This window comes from Quercus robur, chromosome 8, assembly GCF_932294415.1.
Source record: "Quercus robur chromosome 8, dhQueRobu3.1, whole genome shotgun sequence".
In the NCBI taxonomy this organism is placed as follows: domain Eukaryota; kingdom Viridiplantae; phylum Streptophyta; class Magnoliopsida; order Fagales; family Fagaceae; genus Quercus; species Quercus robur.
The window spans coordinates 42,898,258-42,918,736 of NC_065541.1; the positions used below are offsets into that span (position 1 = coordinate 42,898,258).

Here is a 20,479-nt window from a genome sequence, read left to right on the forward strand (position 1 = left end):
GTTTAGTTGTATATTGAGATTGAAAATAAAGCAAACTTAGGTTTTGTCAAAAAAAAAAAAAACAATCTTGGGTTTCTCTTAGCATTCAGAATTCACTTTTACTCAAGTTCTGATCTTGATGCCTTTGATTTTCAGGTGGTGGTGATAATGTTGGAGAGATAGCTAGGAAGAGGCAGATAGAGAGAGTGGAAAGAAAGACCCAAAAAATTGAGAGAAAAACCGTAGTTGACGTAGGTGGGTTTTAATCTTTGGATGTGTCATTTGCCATGTGTCACTCATCTAGACAAAAACAGGAGAAAACATGAGGATTCCAAATGAGAGGGGAGCCGGACCCTTATATATATTGCATGGGTTAAACCGCCACCTTAATTACTGATTTTTGGCTTGTGTGTGCACGTGAGAGTGAGAGTGAGAGAGACGAAAGAGAAAAGCTTCAAAAGCCGGTGTTCATATCAAATAATAGAGAGAGAGAGAGAGAGAGAGAGAATTAGCCAGTGATAGAAATGGAAAGATGGAATTTTGGGGCGAATAGAAAGCTGATGATCGCACCGTCGGGAACCACGGTTCGAGGCGTTTTGAAGAAGATAATGGAAAATCTTGATAAAGATGATCCCAGCAGGCCAACTGTGCCTCTAGGCCACGGCGACCCCTCGCCTTTTCCATGCTTTCGGACCACAGTCTTAGCTGAAGATGCCATTGTTGATGCTGTCCGCTCTGCTAAGTTTAATTCTTATCCACCAACAAAGCTTGGACTCTTGCCTGCAAGGAGGTAAATACTACACATAATTTACAATGAAAGGTTTATAATATATTCACTATTTATATATGCAAAGTTTACCTTACATATTTGTTTAGTTTACAACGTAAAAGAGTACTGAACACTGAACAGTCAATGTAAAAACATAACTTTCCTTCGTATTTTCCCTCATTGTGGTTTAGTTCACTTCATTTCTTTTTAGTTTTTACATTAGAAACTAAGAGATAGTTGGAGTTGAGAGATTTGAAACCTAAATGTATTTATTAGAATTTAGAAACACCAAAAAATATGAGTTGAGCTATGATGCTCTTGGCTTTTTTCAGTTATGTATTGCCAATTTTGCTATCTAGAAACTGGTAAGGACAAGAACATGAAAAACGAGCGGTTTGTACTTTTAAGTCTTTGACTTTGCAAATCTCGATAGTCTATCGTGGATAGATTGAGATTAATGCCAATACCAAGCGAGCTTTGAGATTCAAAGTTAATTAAAAAATTAACTTTGATTCTCAGCCGTCATAAAAAATAAATAAATAAACAACTTTGATTCTCAGTCATCTGATCAAAAAAGATTAAAAAAATTAAAAATTAAAAGTTTAACTTTTAACTTTTAACTTTGAATTTCAAACTATAGATGACTTTTTAACTTGAATCACAGCCCTTGATTAGTGTTGTAACCCGTGCAATACTCTAAATATTGCAGTGAATCTCAATCCCAGTCTCAATGGTGCAAAAGTGTGGTGCACAATGAAAAAGATCACATCAAGATTATTTGAATTCAATATAAATAGAACAACATGATAAATTTTACAATATTTTTCACAATTCTTAAGAATCAAGTAAAGGGAATACATATAAAATTCCTAGATCTATGAAAAGCAAAAATTAGAAAAAAAAAAATTATGTCAAAGAAAATAATCACACAATATAGTATTTACGTGGTTCAACAATTTGTCTACGTCCACGGAGTTGTAGGGATTTCACTATTCTAAAAAAAAAAAATTAAAATACAAGATGCAGCAGTACCGTTTTCTCTCTCAAAAACACTACACAAAACCCTAACTTCCAAAACAAGCCTCAGAAAATCTCTCATTAAAAACTTTAGCAATATTATTTTCGTTCGGATTATAATCTAGATCAAACACAACTAGGCTTCACAAAGCCCAATATTAAGATAGTAGGTTGTGATTGGTATGCAATAAAAGTGATTATTAGTCCTAGTGAAAATAATGTTGCACTAATCACAATCTCCTATATATCTTAATAAGTTGCAAAATTTGTTGTGTACATAGGCATTTTTTGTTTGGAATAAACGTGACTCTTTTAATTTTTAACAAAGTAGTTTTTTTTTTTTTAATGAATTTAACAAAGTTATTAATTCCGTTCTGGAGACATAATCCAAAACAAGGAACTCATAGAAAAATAGTGTAACATAGTGCTCTAACTTTTAATGATGTTTTCCAGTTTTGCTAGAAAGTTGGAATGTATATAATATGTGGCCCGCCAAAAAAAACCATATGCCACCAGTAAATCATTTTATATATATATATATATATATATGTGTGTGTGTATATATATATAAATTTTGTAATTGTTTCGTTGAGGACAGATTCAAGAAATATTTAATGTGTCCAAGTTTAGCCATTCCTCATCCCATTTATATATCTGAATTGATTCTGCAGTGTAGAGGAATGGTGCTGCCCTATTATCAATTCCAAATGTGTTGACTTATTCGTATGAAAAATATATAACCAGAGAAAGATTTATAATTGCTTCTAATAAAGAAAACAATTTCCTCATACTCTTCCTCCTCTTCTTGTTCTCCTTATTATAAAATAATACTAGGTGAAAGAGACGAATAACCATTTGCAGATTTGTGTTTTTGAGAAAACGTTCTGGCCAATTTATCATACCCACGGAGGAAGCCTAAAAAGATTGGTCTAGTCACCGGTGCAATTGGAAGATATATCTAAAACTAATTTCACTTTAAAATTTTGTGATTTATTCCATATCTCAATCCATGTTGTATATCCAATCAACATTCATAAAAGTTCCCTATTGCAGTGTATACATGGTATTTAGACAAAAGTCGAAGGCTAGCTTTCGTACCATCATCATCAAGATGATTAACTTTATTTCCAATATTTTTAAAAAGTACTGTACATTTTCATACTGTCATATGAATGTTATGAGTTGGTTGCGGATGAATAAAAAATAAAAAAATAAACATAAACAGAATGTATGTTTGTGTATTACCTATCTCGTGATCGTCCATACATGTTATGTTCTATCAAGTTCTGTAATTTTATTTAATGCTCTAATTGTAACAGAGCTATAGCAGATTATCTGTCTCATGATCTTCCATACACGTTGACGCCGGACGATGTTTTTCTCACAATGGGATGCGCCCAAGCAATTGAAGTTACAATTAGAGTCCTTGCCTGCCTAGGTGCCAACATTCTGCTTCCAAGGCCATGCTTCCCATCCTATGGTGCTCATGCCTCATCTAACAATCTTGAAGTCCGTTATTTTGATCTGATTCCAGAAAAGGGTTGGGAGGTTGACATTGAAAGCATAGAAGCTCTTGCTGATGAGAATACTGTTGCGATGGTTATCATAAACCCTGGCAATCCTTGTGGAAGTGTCTATACACACCAACAGTTAAAGAAGGTAGGTTAAACCATTAACTTAACTAGGCAACATTAAGTCTTAACTTCAACTCCAATCCTAATCCACGATTTCCTCCTTAGCCAAGGTGTTCTCAGGGGACGAGTAAAATCCTGACCTTTAATATATCAACTGCAATCGACTCAAAAATAGCATTAAAAATTTACCTCCCTACCTAATTTCTTTATCATTTAAGCCAATGTCTATTTGGAAGTAGAGTCAAATTTGTTTTGAGAATGTCAAAATGTATATAAGTTCATAATAAGAATGACTTAAAGCTTTTAGTGGCGAAACAACGATTAAATTTTAGTTTATTTTGCTAGACTCTCATATGATCTTGTTACTTACATGTAACACAATGGTGGATTTAATGGTTTAGAAACATTTCTGCAATAAGCATGAGTTTTCATAAGTAAAACCATTTTTTTTTTTTTTTTTGTAATTAGGGTGTTAATGTTAGTGGTGGTTGATTTTCTGAATTTCAGATTGCAGAGACAGCAAGAAAGCTGGGCATTCTGGTGGTTGCAGATGAAGTTTATCACCATCTCACTTTTGGAAATAATCCATTTGTGCCAATGGGAGTATTTGGATCAATAGTGCCTGTTCTCACACTAGGGTCCATATCAAAGAGATGGCTTGTACCAGGTTGGCGACTAGGATGGCTTGTGACTAGCGATCCTAATGGCATCCTTCGAAAAAACAAGGTCATCTCCCTCTTGCGTATGTGTGTGTGCGCATGCGCACATTCATGTGTGTATTCTGAATTAAGCTTCCACGTCCGTAGACTCAATAGAATTATAGTAATGGTTCTGCATTATATTACATTTTGAATGAATAATAACATGTGTAATAGTCTCAAATCCTTTCCTTTCCTCTCAGGTTGTAGATTGCATTATCAGTCTTCTCAATCTGATATCTCATCCACCAACGTTCATTCAGGTTTGTAAAATAGCTTCTTCTTTTTCTTTTTTCTTTTTTCTTTTTTCTTTTTTTTTTCTTTCTGTATTTTTTTTTTCTTTAAAAAAAAAAAATCAAAGTGAAAGAATGTTATAGTTTTTCCTCTTTCAAGCAATTTCAGAAGTTAATGTGTATTTTTATCCTGAATTCTTGCTGGAGCAAATTCACCTGAAAGACAATAGAAGAGTTTCCTAATTCCTGTAATAGAAGACTAGAGAAATAACAAGAAAAGGCATCATCTCTAAACCCTACATTGACTTTGTCATGTCCTTAGTGGTTTAGGCTTAACAGCTCTTTGGGATGGGAATCCTATTGCTAGGTGCAAACTTCCAAGAATTTATTCTGATAATTACCAGCTCCTTGTGGGATGTGAAACTTTGCTTGGTTGTAAATTAGTCACCCTAAAATCTCATTAGACCTAAAGGAGATATTTCAAAAATCTGGTTCTAGTGGCTTATACTTCCAAATCCCTAAAAATACTAACATAAAACCCCTCTGGTATCCCTAAAGCTATTGGTGACCAATTTCTTGGTGTATAATCAGTTTTTAAGACCGTTATTCATTCATCCATTTACATTATATCACTTTTGCAGATTTCACATTTTAGCACATATTATTTTACCAATTCTACTTTAATTAATTTGACTCTTAGTAGAATGACATCTTGCTTCTTTTTTCATTTTTCATTTTTTATTATGTTGCTTATGTTCATCTAAATATGCACATATTACTGTTCCTTTCTCTCGTTATTGATACTTTAATTCAATATTTTGACATATGAATACTGGAATGCTATAATCGTCCCTTTTTTCCCCTGTTCCTTCTCTTGAAAATATAATAATTTTGTTTATGTATCAGGGTGCGGTTCCTCATATCCTTGAAAAAACAGGTGAGGATTTCTTTTCAAAAATTATTGACATCCTAAGGGAGGCCGCACATATATGTTATGATAGAATTATCGAAATCCCTTGCATTACTTGCCCAAACAAACCTGTAGGATCCATGTTTGTGATGGTAAGGATATCAAATCTTAGACAAATTTGTGCCTTAAAATTAAGTATTGAATATCTTACTGACTAGGATTTCATCACAGGTTAAGCTAAATCCATCATTATTGGAAGACGTAATTGATGATATGGACTTCTGTCTCAAGCTGGCTAAAGAGGATTCGGTTATTGTTTTACCAGGTATGTAACAGGGTCTTTAAGATTTCTTGATCTGGACAAAACCCAAGTCACAAGTTCAGATTTCCGGTCTTTTTTTTTGCCTTGGTTAAATCAGAAAAAAAAAGGACCTTATAGACTGTTTGGCTGCTTTGTAAATTCCTATACATCTGCATTAGTTGAGAAAGATCATTAGGCTTACAAGTCATGACCTGGTGAACTAGAAGTCTAGAATGATGAGAAGGAACAAAATAAAAATGAATATAAGGAGAGCAAGTAAATCTTAGTATGGTATTTAGGAAATTTTGGCCTTTCAATGTTTTGACATTTCATTCCCAAGTGTACGTGGATTCCTTTTAATCCCCTTTGTATCTCTTACTAACAGATCATCTCACAGAGTAACATGAAATTTGAAAAAAAAAAAATCATCTTGAAAGATAAACCTAGAAAACATGTTACCTAGAAAACAGTTAAATGTAATGCATTTTTAATGGTGGCATCGTGGATACCTCTTTCAAGGTAACAGTGATTGCCTACCCCATGAAATCTCTAGATGTTGCCATTACAAGACAATAGCATGCATGTTGGATTGGTCACTTTCTTGCAATATGTGACTTAATTTTTCTAGTTTCCTTTTTTATAGTGTTGTTGCAAAAGCGTGGACATATTGCGGTTAGTCTATATTCTATTGTATCTCCAAAAGCTTATTGAAAAAGTAAAATCCCGTAGACACTTGAGCCCATAGTCATGGCTTCTCAAAATTCACATTATCCTAGCTGGAAGCAAATCTTCACCATGAAACATGTATTCCAAAAGTAGTAAGTTCTTGGCCAAGAAATGATTTTCTTGGTACTTAAAATGTTTATTAGGATGGTAATGGCATAGGGTTGAGTGGGTGTCTCCGTCATCATTCCAGCCCTGAACTTCATGTCTCCCCGTATTTGTCACATATTTGTAACATATAAAATATTAGTCCCAACTTCCATCAAATCTAAAATTTTCAATACTCAGACCCCAACAAGCGCCATTAATCCAACAAAACCAAGCAAGTTCAATAAAATAAGCTACCTACTAAGTACTAACTAAAGCCTGGCAAAACTAAGATAAGAGAGAAGGAATGATGGCTACTGTAGTGCAATGAGATTAGATGATTTAGAAGACAGAATGATGACCAGAATTTACTACTCTTGTTTAGTATTTAAATGATTTATAGTCATGTCCAAAATCCAAATTAATGGCTAAGATTGTTATGATATGCAGGGATGGGTTTAGGAATTCAGTAAATATTCTCACTTATTTTACATTTACACTCGTTCACACAATATCCACAGTAGTATATGCTAATTGATTATGCTACCAATTGAAGCTAATAGTACTCGAGTCTCTTTTTTAGGGGTGGCCCTGGGGATGAAGAATTGGTTGCGCATAACTTTCGCAGTTGAGCCTTCAGCTCTTGAAGATGGCTTGGGGAGAATTAAAGCTTTCTGTCAAAGGCATGCCAAGAAACAATAAAATTTCTCCTAAATTACATAATCCAGCAGTAGTAAACTAGTGATCAACAACTACGCATTGGATCTAAAGCTCAAGCTGGTTACTCATGGTGGTTTCCATGAATGATAAGAATAATAATTGTGGTAGGATTCATTAATAATATCCCCTGTTTGATGTTTTGCTACTCAAGCAAGACACCATGAGGAAGGGATTGTGATGACTTTGTAATTGGCAACTTCTTGTTGCACAATCACATGCTGTTGGTATTGGTGACAGCTGATCAGCAACATCGCGTTGCATGATCTCATGTTGTTAGCTCTTGTCCCTATAATTTCCTTGAACCTTAAAGAAGTTCTCAGATGTTTGAACTCCATTTGTCCAGTGATGTTTGATTATTGAACCAGAAAATATTGTTCATTTGGAGATCACCGTCTCCCTTGAATTTTCACCCATGTTTATGATTGTAGTATCTGTTCTTCTCAATCTTTATACTCTTCAATACTTCGATCACGCTTAAATTTTTTCCTTAGTATTTAGAATGGAGCGAAGGGGACCAAATGGGACTGAAGTAGACCATAATGAACCGAAGTGAATCCAATGGACCATAGTGGACCAAATAAACCAAAATGCTAGGTTGATGTGGCTCAAAGAGCGTAACAAGAGCGTAATAACAATAAATGTAATGCTTCAGCTTTTAGATATTATATATATATATATATATATATACATAAAGATCTGGGCTTGCTTGTCTTTTAAGAAAACAAATAATTTTGATTAGCAAAGCATGATCAATATCCTGAGACACCATTAAAATTGAAATAATTATTTGGGTCTTGCATATGCTAATATTTTATGATATTTGGCTAATTTGGGGTTTATATTATTTTTCTTGTTATTTATTTGTAGGAAGTTACATAGAAATGATGGGTAGTAATCTTGACATTGTATTTATATATTTGAGGATAGTTTGAAAGAAATATTAATTCCTACCACCCTCCTATGAATAAACCAAACATGAGGATGCCATATTCCTGAGAATCATATCAGATTTCTAATCAAACCAAACCAAACCAAATATGGGCATACTTATTACATTCTCAGTATCATATTCTGGAGACTCTGGATGCTGGAGGCAAATTAGATTCCCCAAACCACACACAAGTACATTCAGCACATGGTTAAGTTTGGCAATAAACAACTCTAAAGATGATAGGCCCCAATGACCCAGTCATAGGGTTATTTTCTTTCCTACTAACCCAACAAAGATCAGGGCTTAGACCTTCCATCTCTGGGCATATTCTCAAAAAGTTTCTCCGCTCTTTTTTTCCGATCAAAGCTAACATTTATGAATCCGTACTGAGACAAAAAGGCATTCACCAAGTGTTTCCAACAACTCAATTTTTATTGCTTAAGATACCGGACTGTTTCAGGTCCTATTAAGTTTAATCTGGAAGGTTTGATTCACAAGAGGATCATTCTTTGTATACTAGCCTTACTAGGCCATCTTGTGATAGTATATCTGCAAGTGGATCATTGGGTTACTAGTGTCATTGTACTTCTCAAAGTCAAGTGTCTTGAATTTATTGGAGATCATGATATTTGGGAATTTGGACTATAAGGAGAAGTTTGTGTTGCCATATGAATTAATGCCTTAGATGAAATGAATTTGTTTTCTCGCTAGTATATGTACTTGCTTTCCATCTTCTCTTCTTGAGAAGGGAAGTCTTCTTAGTAGGGAGTGGATTATCATCCGAGACAACGTAGATGGGTATGATAGGCCAAAAATGTATTGACCCCTTGTGATGAATTAATTGATTAACTAGCCAGTTTTATTAATTAATCAAATTAACATGCAAACGCGTGGTAGCACAAACAAATCACCAATTAAACTAAGTGTAGCAGAAATTAAATTGACACAGTGATTTGTTTACGAATGGGAAAAACCTACACGGCAAAAACCCTACTGGGTGATTTTAAGGTCATCACTCTCGAAATTCCACTATTATCACAACAAGCGGTTACAAGTAAAAGAATCTCAATACCTTATACCAACCTACAGTTGAACCCTTACCCCAATACACAATTGGACTTATTCTGTATTGACAATTTCTCCTTTTGATGCACGGCTCCCAGTACGTGACTAACCAATTGCGCGGATCCCAGTACGCGACTTCAATCACCAACTAGAGAAGGTTGGTGGCTGCAAAATTCCTCAGTTCATCCCAACGATGAAGATCAAGAAGATACTTGGTCACAAAACCCTACGGTGCACAAACACAGCAACGTCTTCACAAGAATGATGAATTAGGGCAAAACTGTCTCCGGTCACAAATTACTTGAACAACAAACTTTGCTCAACACTTGTGCAACTTGTGTCCACTTTGACGGCCCTTAAAATAATTCTTTTATATGTCTAGGGTTGTGAGAGAAGAAAACCCAAACACATATCCTATATGTTGAGCTGCTATCGAGCCACGGGGCTGAACAGCTCTTCAAGCTCGATAGATGGCTAGCTGTCGAGCTTTAATGACAAGCACTTTTCAGCTTGAATCTTGGACAGACTTGCATGGTTTCAACACTTGATCTTGAAACAAAGTTTCTTAAAGTATTAAGCACATTCTAGATCTACCCAAATACAAGTAAAGTGCTTTTTGTCAAAAGATTAGTCAATTATATAAAATAGTGACATATGTTCCTAACAAGTAAATCATATATGTCCTAACAAGGTACATGGGAAACAACCATGGTTTTAAAAACTAGAACGGTCAAAGAACCAAAAAATGGTCTGGTTTCCATTTTTCCCAGTTCTTAACCCATTATTCCGATTTTTACAGGAAATGTTCTAGGTTCAGTTCTCGGTTTAACCAGTTGAACTGGCTGGTCCAATCCAGTTTTTAAAACAGTGGGAAAAACTAGGGCTGATCAACCACCAGGCCACTTAGGCCATGGCCTAAAGCACCCAAATGGAAGAAAGCCTTAAATATCAGTTAATAAAATCTTTAAAAGAAATGCCAAATATTACACAATAATAATGTTTTTTTTTTAATATTACAAAAATAGAAGAAAATTTTGAGTTATTTATTATCTTGTAGGAGTATTAACTAAGCCCAAAATTTAGTCAATAACTGAAAATCTCTATTTTAGTGAGTGTGCACTTCGTTTAACCCTATCTTTTGATTGACTCTATCTTTGAGACGGTTCAAATTCTTTCATGTGTATAAGTTTTATACTCTAATTTTTTACTACAGACATTATAAATATAGAATAATTTCTCTCTCACTCTCTATCTCTCTCCCTCTCTCTCTCCCCCTCCCCCCCCCCCCCACAAAAAAAAAAAAAAAAAAAAAAAAAAAAAAACTTCAAAATCAAAATTTATTAGCTAAAATATTCCCCTCTAATAATCCAAAATTGCTATTAGATCTACCATCTCTCCTTTAATTGGTAGTTAGAGTAGTTTTAGGTGGCTCTTAACTGTTTTTTGAATAGGTAAAACAAAGTCTCTTAAGATAATAGTTAATAATCCATTTAAAGAAAGTTTTTATAAGAAAAAAAAAAAAAAATTAATGTTTTGACAGCTTTTTCTATTTCCCATAAAAGTGATGTCAAAACTTTCCTAAAATAGATTGTTATCCATTGCCCTGAAGGCATCTGTTAGCATGACCCTTTTACTTTTCTCTTTTATGTTTGGTAAAGAATGGAAAAAATATTATGGTTTTCAACTTTTTCCTTTTTATATAACATGGTGGAAGTATATGAGCTAATGCAGCAAATGTAGGGTAAAGAACGCCCTGCAACAAAGAGACTTTGAAAATCTCCGATAAATCTAAAATCATTAAAAAAATAAATTTGCAGGAGACTTTGATTCAAGTATACAGAAGCTTACAATAATTGTTTGCAATAAAAATTTACATTTACAAGATAGTTTACATTGCTTTGGTCTTTTAAAAAAGAAAGATAATCAAAGCATGATTTTGAAATACGGGTCGGGACTTGTTGTCTTTGTTCTTTATATTTGAATCTAGTCACCGTGCAATTACTTTTTTTTTTTTTTTTTTGGTTGAAATGGATGATTTGCATAAATTAGCAAGCCATAAAAGGCGAAGTATCGGCTAAAAGCTTTAAAGAGTACAAACCAAAAGCATTAAAATCTAAATCGATACAAAGTTCATCCGAATTAGGAGAGTCTAAAACTACAAAAGTCCCTATCAAGGTGCAGCCTCCTTTGGCGAGGTGATCTGTGCATCTATTCACTTCTGGATAAACATAGCTAATCTTGACTTGGTTGAATTGGCGAAGGAGGTACCTGCAGTCATTGAGCAGAGCGGAAAAGGAGTTATTGGAGGATTTTGAAGAAAGTATCAAGTCTACAACTACTTTAGCATCCAATTCCACAAGCAGTTGAGTGATGCCGAGCTAGGAAGCAAGCATCAGTCCGTCTTTTAAGGCCCAAAACTCAGCTATAATGTTGGATGCAAACCCAATATTTCTCATGTAGCCCTTTACCCAACTCCCATGATGATCACGTATAAGACCACCCCCACCCGGATTGCCAAAAGAAGCACCGTGCAATTACTATATCCATGTAAGATTTAACAGTTAATAAGTAATTTTTTTTTATAGGTATATATATATATATATATATATATATATATTTTAACGCTATTAACTTTTACACCTCATATAACCATATAAGTGTGTGTGATAATTATATGGTGTAATAAGGTTATTGCACCAAATCTCAATCCATTTTCTCTTCCTTGAAAATGTACTTTTTGATGATAATGTGACAAACTACTCACAACAAGCTCAAAATTTTTTTTTTCCATGACGTGACAAAACATTTAAACTATATTGTTTTAAGCTGAAAGCCTTAAATACAAACGATAGTGCAAAACTGCGAATCCAAATTTGAAACTTAGTGGGACAAAATCAAAATCACTCCAAATTGTAAGAATGTAAAGTGCAATTTAATCATTATTTTCCTGTTTTGATTATTTCAAGTTAGGCAGTACTTGTCAAGCTCTTAAGAAATGATCTGTAATAAATTCTTGTTTTAGAAGTTCTCCAATTGAACAATATTTTCTGGTTCAATAATCAAACAGAACTGGACACATTCAAACGTCTGAGAACTACTTTATTTAAGGTTTAATGAAATTATTGGTGCAAACAGTAACAACATATATGAGATCATGCTACGGGATGTTGCAGATCACCTATCACCAATACTGACATCGTGTGATCGTGCAACAGGAAGTTGCAGATCACAAGTCATCACCACTCTTCTTCTTGGTGTCTTGCTTGAGTAGCAAGACATTGAAGAGGGGACTTTATTTTCAAATACTTGAACAATTACAATTCATAACATTCATGAAAACCACCCATGAGTAACCAGCTTGAGCTTGAGATCCAACGCGTAGTTGTTGATCACTACTGCTCCATTTTGTAACTTAAGAGAATTCTTATTGTTTCTTGGCATGCCTTTCACAGAAGGCTTTCATTCTCCCAAAGCCATCTTCAAGAGCTGAAGGCTCAACTGCAAAAGTTATGCGCAACCAATTCTTCATCCCCACCGCCACCCCTGAAAACCAAAGGAATGAGTAATATTAGACTCAAATTAGCAGCAAAATTATTCCCCACAAAATATTACTCAACCAAAGTAATCGCGATCGAACCCTTTAATTAGGATATGACAATCTTTTGAATGCTAAAAAAGACTAGTAATCTTACTGTCATTCTTTCTTCTCAATCATCCATGCTATTTGCACTACTCTCTCTGTTTTATTTTTAAAATGTTAAGGTATATGATGTATGAGGGGAGAGACTTAAAGTTGCAGGGGCAGGAATGATGACAGAGACACTCGATCCCCTACACCATTACCATCCTAATAAACGTGTTTATTTATTAAGACTAATATTTTAATCTTGTAATATATGTTTTATGGTCAAGATTTGCTTTCAGCTAGGGTCATGTACTTGGCAATCAAAATTTTGAAAAGCCATGACTCTCTGCTCAGTTGTCTAAGAGATTTCTTTTTGGGTTAAATTGAATACATCGTACTCAACCCTTGAAATTTGTTTTAAAATCATCCTTATACATAAAAATGTTTTAAAAAAAGTCTTTACCATCATTTATGGAAAGAAAATGCAGACATAGCAAATGGAATTTATGAAACTAAGGTTACTTTAATAAAGTGGAACCTATGTCATGGCATAAATTCTATTTGTCATGTCAGCATTTTTCATCTATCAAATGACAAAAGGGAATTTTTTAAAACAACAACAACAACAACAAAAATCAATATAAAAAGCCACATAAATCCACTCCAATAATATGCTAACCTTAGTGCAAGAAAGTGACATATCCAACATGCATACTGTTGTCCTCAACCCATTGTCATTTTTTTTTAAGGGCTTGTAAAGGTGACATCTAGAGATTTCAAGAGATGATCACTATTTCCTTAAAAGAGATATCCCCAATGCCGCCATTAAGAAAGCAAGCAAGCATTGCAGAAAACGTTTTTGAAGTTGAATGTGGATTTGTAGGTTTATCTTTCAAGAGGAAATTTTTTTTCCAAATTATAGAACATTTTGAGATTGATTATTAATATTACACGGAAAAAAAGGGCATCCACTTGGGAGTGAAATACATCAAAATATTGAAAGGCAAATATTTGTGTTGTAGATATCTTTCCATGAATATGTAATTAGCAGTCAATGGGGGAAACATGGAAGGGTCTCCTGTGAGAGCAACTTCCTTAATACTATACAGCCTGTTTGGCATCAGCTTCAGCTTCTAACTTTTAGCTTTTAGTTTTTATGTACAGGTTTTTAAAACCTCACTTTTTCCCCACATTTTCTCACTTTTTCAAATTTTTTCAAGCTACAAATATACTTTAGTACACTTTCAACAAAAAGTTTTCAGCAAAAAGCTAAATAAGCTGTTCCCAAACAGACAAGAATCTAAGATTTATTAGCTCTCCTATTCTTTATTTTTATTATGTCCCTTCTCATCATTTTTTAGCTCATCAGGCCATAATATCTAAGCCTAGTTATCTTTAAATGCACCATATTAGGGACAAAGAAATTACTCCAGCAGCCTAGCTACTACCCAGATTTTCTCAACTAGTGTACAAGAACTCTATTCCAGAAGATATATAAAGATTTACAAAGCAGCCAAACAAATACTAAGGCCACTCTTTTTGGGGGTAAAATGACAAAACACCGCCTTAACGCATTACAAATCTGGATCTGTGAATGTATTTGTCTGGCTCAAGAAATCTTAAAGACCTTTTTTTAATGGGAAAAGACCTTGTTACATACCTGGTAAAACAACAACAGACTCCTCTTTAGCCAGCTTGAGACAGAAGTCCAAATCATCATTTATGTCTTCCAATAATGACAGGTTTAGCTTAACCTGTGATCAAATTCCTAATCAATAAGATATTAATTACCTTTTTAGGCACAAATAATTAAAAATTTTGATGTCCTTACCATCACAAACATGGATCCTTCAGGTTTATTTGGGCAAGTAATGCAAGGGATCTCCTGAATTCTTTCATAACATATGTGTGCAACCTCCCTTAGGATGTTAATAGTTTTTGAAAAGAAATCCTCCCCTGTTTTTTCAAGGATTTGGGGAACTGCACCCTAATACATGAACCACATTGTTATATTTCAAGAGAAGGAAAACAAAAATACATGGATGATCATAATATTTCAGTATCACTATGTTAAAAGTTTGAAAGAATCAACTGAGAGAGAATGGGAAAATTATATGTCAAATGCAGATGAAAATAATCTACGGGTCTATTTGGATACCGCTTATTACTGAAAACTGAAAACACTGTAGCAAAATAATTTTTAAATGTGTGAATAGTATCATGAGACCTAGTTTTAACTTAACATTTGCGTTTTTCCGTACTTATGGGTCCTGTGAACAGTACACAGGACCCACAAAAAAAAACCAAACACAAACTCTTTTCACTTTTCAATGCAATCCAAACTCAATCTACATACCAAAAAAAAAAATGCAAAATGTCATTCTACCATGAATCAAATAAAGTACAGTAAAGTATTGTTAAAATAATGAGCAAAAATTTGAAATAGTGATATAACTAAATGGATGAATGAATGAATAACCATCTTAATTTTCATTATACACCAAGAAGTTGGACATCACTCACCAGTATCTTAAGGGACAATAGAGTCATCTCATGTTAGTATGTTAGAGATTTGGGAGTAAAAGCCAATAGAGTCAGATTTTTCACTTCCCACAAGCACCAGATAACTATTAGAAAACAGTCTTGGGAGTTTCCACATAGTTAGAGGTAGGATTCACCTTTACTTCAGATCGAAGAGCTGTTCAGCCTAACCACTAAGGATATAATGAAGTCAAAGTTGGGTCTAGAGAAAGTGGGCCTCTTTTCATGTTATTTCTCTAGTCTTCTATTAAAAGAAATTGTTCTATTGTCTTTCAGGTGAATTTTCTCCAACAAGAATTAAGGATAAAAATACATATTAAGTTTTGAAAGTGCTTAAAAGAGGAAAAAATGTAGCATGCTTCCATATTGAGACATAAACATAGCAATTTACAAACCTGAATGAACGTTGGTGGATCAGATGTCATATTGAGACAGTCTGTAATGCATTCTACAATCTGAGAGGAAAAGAAAAGGATTTGAGAATACTGCATATGTCTTGTTATTACTCATCCAATAAATCGAAATATAATGCAGAACCTTCATTATAATTATTATTCTATATGTATTTGTGTCTGTGCAAGCTTAATACAGAGACAGAGAGAGAGAGATGACCCCGGATTTTTGAAGGATGCCATTAGGATCACTTATCACAAGCCAACCTAGTCGCCAACCTGGCACAAGCCATCTCTTTGATATAGACCCTAGTGTGATAACAGGCACTACTGATCCAAATACTCCCATTGGCACAAATGGATTAGGTCCAAAAGTGAGATGGTGATAAACCTCATCCGTAACCACTAGAATGCCCAGCTTTCTCGCCGCCTCTGCAATCTAATATATATAAAATCAACCACCAATAATATTGTCATCAGCGCTTTAATTAAAAATAAGTTTTACTTATGAAAACTCGTGCTTATTACAGAAACATATGAAGCATGAGTTCCAAACCAATATCATGTGAAAGTCTAGCAGCATATACTAAAATTTAATTATTGTTGCACCATTAAGAACTTCATAAGTCATTCCTCTTATGAACTTTTAGACATTCTCATATTCTTACATATTCTAAAAACAAAGTTGATTCTACTTCTGAAAAGACATTGACTCAAATAATTACATGACGAGGCAAGAGTAGAGTAAATATATATTAAGGGTCAATATTTCACTCACATCTTCTGAAAACAACCTGGCTAGCTAATAAGGAGGTAAATTTGTGAATTAGTATTAGAGTAGACGTTAAAGTTTGATCTTTGCTACTCATATAATATAAATTAATTTCATGTATCTATAAAAAAGAAGGTTTAACCTACCTCTTTCAAATGCTGGCGTGTATAGACACTTCCACAAGGATTGCCAGGGTTTATGATGACCATGGCAACGGTATTCTCATCAGTAAGAGCTTCGACGCTTTCAATATCAACCTCCCAACCCTTTTCTGGATTAAGATCAAAATAACGGACTTCAAGATTGATAGATGAAGCAAAAGAGTCATAGAATGGGAAGCATGGTCTTGGAAGCAGAATGTTGGCATCCGGGCGAGCAAGGGCTCTTAGTGTTACTTCAATTGCTTGGATGCATCCTATAGTGAGAAAAACATCGTCTGGCGATAATGTGTAAGGAAGATCACGAGACAAATAATCTGCTATAGCACTGTTACAATTCAAGCATTAACTTAATAAATTAGATTAACATTGAATATATGACAACATACAATACATTATCTGTTTTTCAATAGACTCAGAGAATCAATATGAAACTTGGGAAAGTTTCGATAATTTTTTATTCGAGATAATTGAACTTGATCATCTTGTTAGTACAAAAGGAGCTAACCATCACGTTTTGTCCAAATACTACAAAAAAAAAAAAAAAAAGGAATGAATATTTTCTAAGAATAAGAATATACATTGTAAACATTTTTACAAATCAATCAATGGCAGAGGGAGGGGGGCAGAGGAGGGGCCATGCGCCCATGCCCCCCTGGATTTTTCAAGATCCTCCTCCTCCCCCTTTATTTTATTAACAAAACTTTAGGTAGGTGAAACTTTAACATAATGACCCCTTTCATATTTATAATAAAAAAAAATTTTAAAAATGTACAAACACTAATTTCTCATTGAAAGCATTAATCTATTTTTTCTTATAATTTTATATATATCATTAACTTTAAGAGCATTTTAAGTGTGTTTTAAAAAATGTATAAGTAAATTTTTTTAATAGAATTTTTTTCCAAAGCTATAAGATCAAATCAGATTGTCCAAAAAATAAAAATGCTAAGATCAAACCACAAGAGGGCAAATTTTAATATTTCAAAGCTAAGGCTACTCCGAATAAAACTCCTATATATACAAGGATCATAAAAAAATACATTAACTTTCCCAACAACTTTTTCTGCTGGGTAGGTGATGAATTAGTCAATGGCATTGAAGATATGTAAAGGAAGCAACTTTATGAGATATAGACCGTAGGACTATTTTTCTACGTACAATGGGAAAACCAATCAATAATTAGCGTTTGAATCAAGCACAAAGTGATTGATATAAAGAACTTTTAACAAGGTTGCTCACCATGAACTATGTAAGCGGGCTTTTAAGAGGAGGATGCATGCAATTAATCTTTCGTTTTGTTAATAATATTTCATTTGGTTTTAGGAGGAAAAATTTACATAAAGAGAAATGCCTTAAGAGTTAAGGGACACTTCACTCCCATAAAATTCCAAATATCTTAATATATATATGTATGACCTTTTTTTTACTGTCACCTACACTACTTTTGCAAGGTGAGAGTGAGACTTTTTTTTTTGAAGACAATTTGCACATGTGAGACTATGTGTGGAGTATAGTTGTCAGATGGGTTTTTTTTTACATTATAGAAGGATTGATTTGGTCCACTTTATTCTAAAAGAGTGATAGCAGCCAATAATTAATAAAAGCTAACCTTTTTGTTTCTTTAATTCTTTTCCTTATTTATTATTGAATTTTTATTATAAAAAATATATAAAAATGCAAACCACCGTTGTTTTTCACGCTTTTGTACCCTACCTGTTGCTCGACAGCGCAAATGGACAAAAATTGCATAAGCAAATTTGTAATGAATAATGATAGGCAAAAAGTAGGTTGTGAAAAGACAACAATATGTAAGTATATAACAAAGATATATAATGATATAGTATTTCACATAATGTAATAGATTTTAATGGTAGAAATTGAGAATTGAAAAAATAATAATAATTGTCAATCTTAATTATTGAATTAAAAAAATGAAACTTAAGAAGTAATGTTAATGTATACCATTATTTTTGATAACACACATTTTGTCACAATTCATATGTATGTCAAGTAATGATTAAATTATTTTTTATCAAGCACTTATGGTAGTCCTGTATGTTAGGAATGTAATCCAAACATAAGTTGATTGTGTGACCCCTAGACTCTTCCATAATTCGTTATGAACAATAATTTTTCAACAAAATATTTACAATTACAAGGTAGCAGAGTGTTAATGATAAATAATAAGATAAGATGATATCAGTAATAAATTTAGGCAAATATTAACAAGTTCCTTAGTGTTTGTTAAAGTTGTACTAATGTAAATTCTATTTAATAAAAAAATTGAATACTAACTCCATAATTTATTTTAATATTTTTTTCCTTTCTGTAAAGCTGGCCTCAAAACTTAAAAGCTGCAAATATATGACATTAATCCGTTTGAATTGAGCTTATTTTTGCTGAAACTGAAAACTGAAACTGAAAACACTGTAGCAAAATAATTTTTAAATGTGTGAATAGTACTGTGGGACTCATTTTTAATGAAAAAGTTGTTGAAAAGTGGAATTTGTGAATCCGTGAACAGTGCACGAATACACTGTTTACTGTGCAAAAGTCAACAAATGCTGGCTGAACCAAAAAAAAAAAGAGAAAACCGCAGAACAAAAACGCAGACGCCAGGAAACTTTGAATCCAAACGGGCACTAAGCTGCAATAAAATTACCCAAAAAAAAAAGAAAAAGTACAATACGATGCAATTAATGGGGACCATAAGTACAATCCTAAAGGTAGTATCTCATGCACCTAGCGTATGAGGGATTTTTCCTGGAGAACCAGCAAAAGCCTACAATACTCGAAATAGTCAAATAGTATGTCAAGAGAAAATAAAGTGAACTATAGTCTAATCAGAAGCCATGAAAGGAAAACAAAATCACGACCATGATATATAGATTATAGATATGAGAGAGTGATTTTATACAGCTATAGTAATACAATTTTTTTATAGCAAATCTTAGGGAATAAATTGTTACGTGTTTTAATTTAAACTTATTACTGGATAAAATTAGTTATAAAAATATTGTAAAAATAGACTTTCTAATAATATTTACCTTCTGGCAGGCTGGAGTCCAGAGGTGGGTGGATAAGAATTGAACTTGGCGGAGCGGAGAGCGTCGACGACGGCATCTTCGGCTATGGGAGTGGTCCGAAAACATGGGAAAGGAGAAGGGTCGCCGTGTCCGAGAGGCAAAAGTGGCCTTGGATCATCTTTGTTAACGCTTCCCCATATCTTCATCAAAAGCCCTCGAATTGATGTTTTCGACTGTGGATTCAGCTTTCCCATCCCCCAGAAGTTCCATCTTTTTTCTCCATTCTCCTCCATTTTCTTGCTACAACTAGCTTCAGCTCTCAGATGGGTCGACCTGTGACTGTGACTGTGACTGTGTTGTGCGTTGTGGTGATATTTGTATTATATTCGCATCATGAGCGTTTGTTTTCAAGCTCTCTCTTTCATTCTTCGCTTCTCTCTCTTGCACTCACCACGGAAAATACATATGGTTGGTGGGATATATAAATTATAGTATGCCTCTCAATAATAAATTAATATTATTCGGGAAAAAAAAAAATATTCGCCTAATAGGATAAGCAACAACTGGTATGATTTGGTATAAAAAGACGAAAAAAATTAATATCAAAACTAATTTCACATCTATTTTAACAATAGTTTGAACTGAATTCGGTTCTGTGCAGTAGAGGAAAAAAAATAGTAGATATGCATATGCGTGAAAGGCATCACAACCTGTTAGACAAAAAAAAAAAAAAAAAACTATTAATATTATATGGGAAATACGTTTAAAACTATTAGGACCTTGTTGGTATATTAACTTAAATATATGTTTTTACTTTTTTAAATAACATTATATATATCACCTATACGTATTTTAAAAAAACTGAAAATTGTTGTTTAAATACATATACCAAATA

General features: G+C 33.6%; 2 protein-coding genes across 3 annotated transcripts; one reads left to right on the top strand and one right to left on the bottom strand.

The window, feature by feature from the left end:
- The first annotated feature begins 329 nt into the window (after nucleotides 1-329).
- Nucleotides 330-7,501, top strand: LOC126695584 (nicotianamine aminotransferase 1-like). Of its 2 annotated transcripts, none has more exons than XR_007646058.1 (7): nucleotides 330-769; nucleotides 3,085-3,424; nucleotides 3,907-4,125; nucleotides 4,301-4,360; nucleotides 5,237-5,267; nucleotides 5,472-5,565; nucleotides 6,935-7,004. XR_007646058.1 is itself a non-coding variant. In XM_050392399.1 (7 exons), exons 1-7 carry the CDS (start codon nucleotides 504-506, stop codon nucleotides 7,051-7,053), a joined length of 1,254 nt encoding a protein of 417 aa, XP_050248356.1. In that variant the 5' UTR covers nucleotides 330-503; the 3' UTR covers nucleotides 7,054-7,501. The 2 variants fall into 2 exon arrangements, 1 of the variants encoding a protein (XP_050248356.1); XM_050392399.1 differs by having other exon boundaries at nucleotides 5,237-5,392; nucleotides 6,935-7,501.
- Nucleotides 7,502-12,068: 4,567 nt separating this feature from the next.
- Nucleotides 12,069-20,053, bottom strand: LOC126695586 (tyrosine aminotransferase-like). Its single transcript, XM_050392401.1, has 7 exons — nucleotides 19,606-20,053; nucleotides 16,544-16,883; nucleotides 15,846-16,064; nucleotides 15,629-15,688; nucleotides 14,524-14,679; nucleotides 14,353-14,446; nucleotides 12,069-12,610 (listed from the first exon to the last, which is right to left on the bottom strand). Exons 1-7 carry the CDS (start codon nucleotides 19,875-19,877, stop codon nucleotides 12,492-12,494), a joined length of 1,260 nt encoding a protein of 419 aa, XP_050248358.1. The 5' UTR covers nucleotides 19,878-20,053; the 3' UTR covers nucleotides 12,069-12,491.
- Nucleotides 20,054-20,479: the final 426 nt, after the last annotated feature.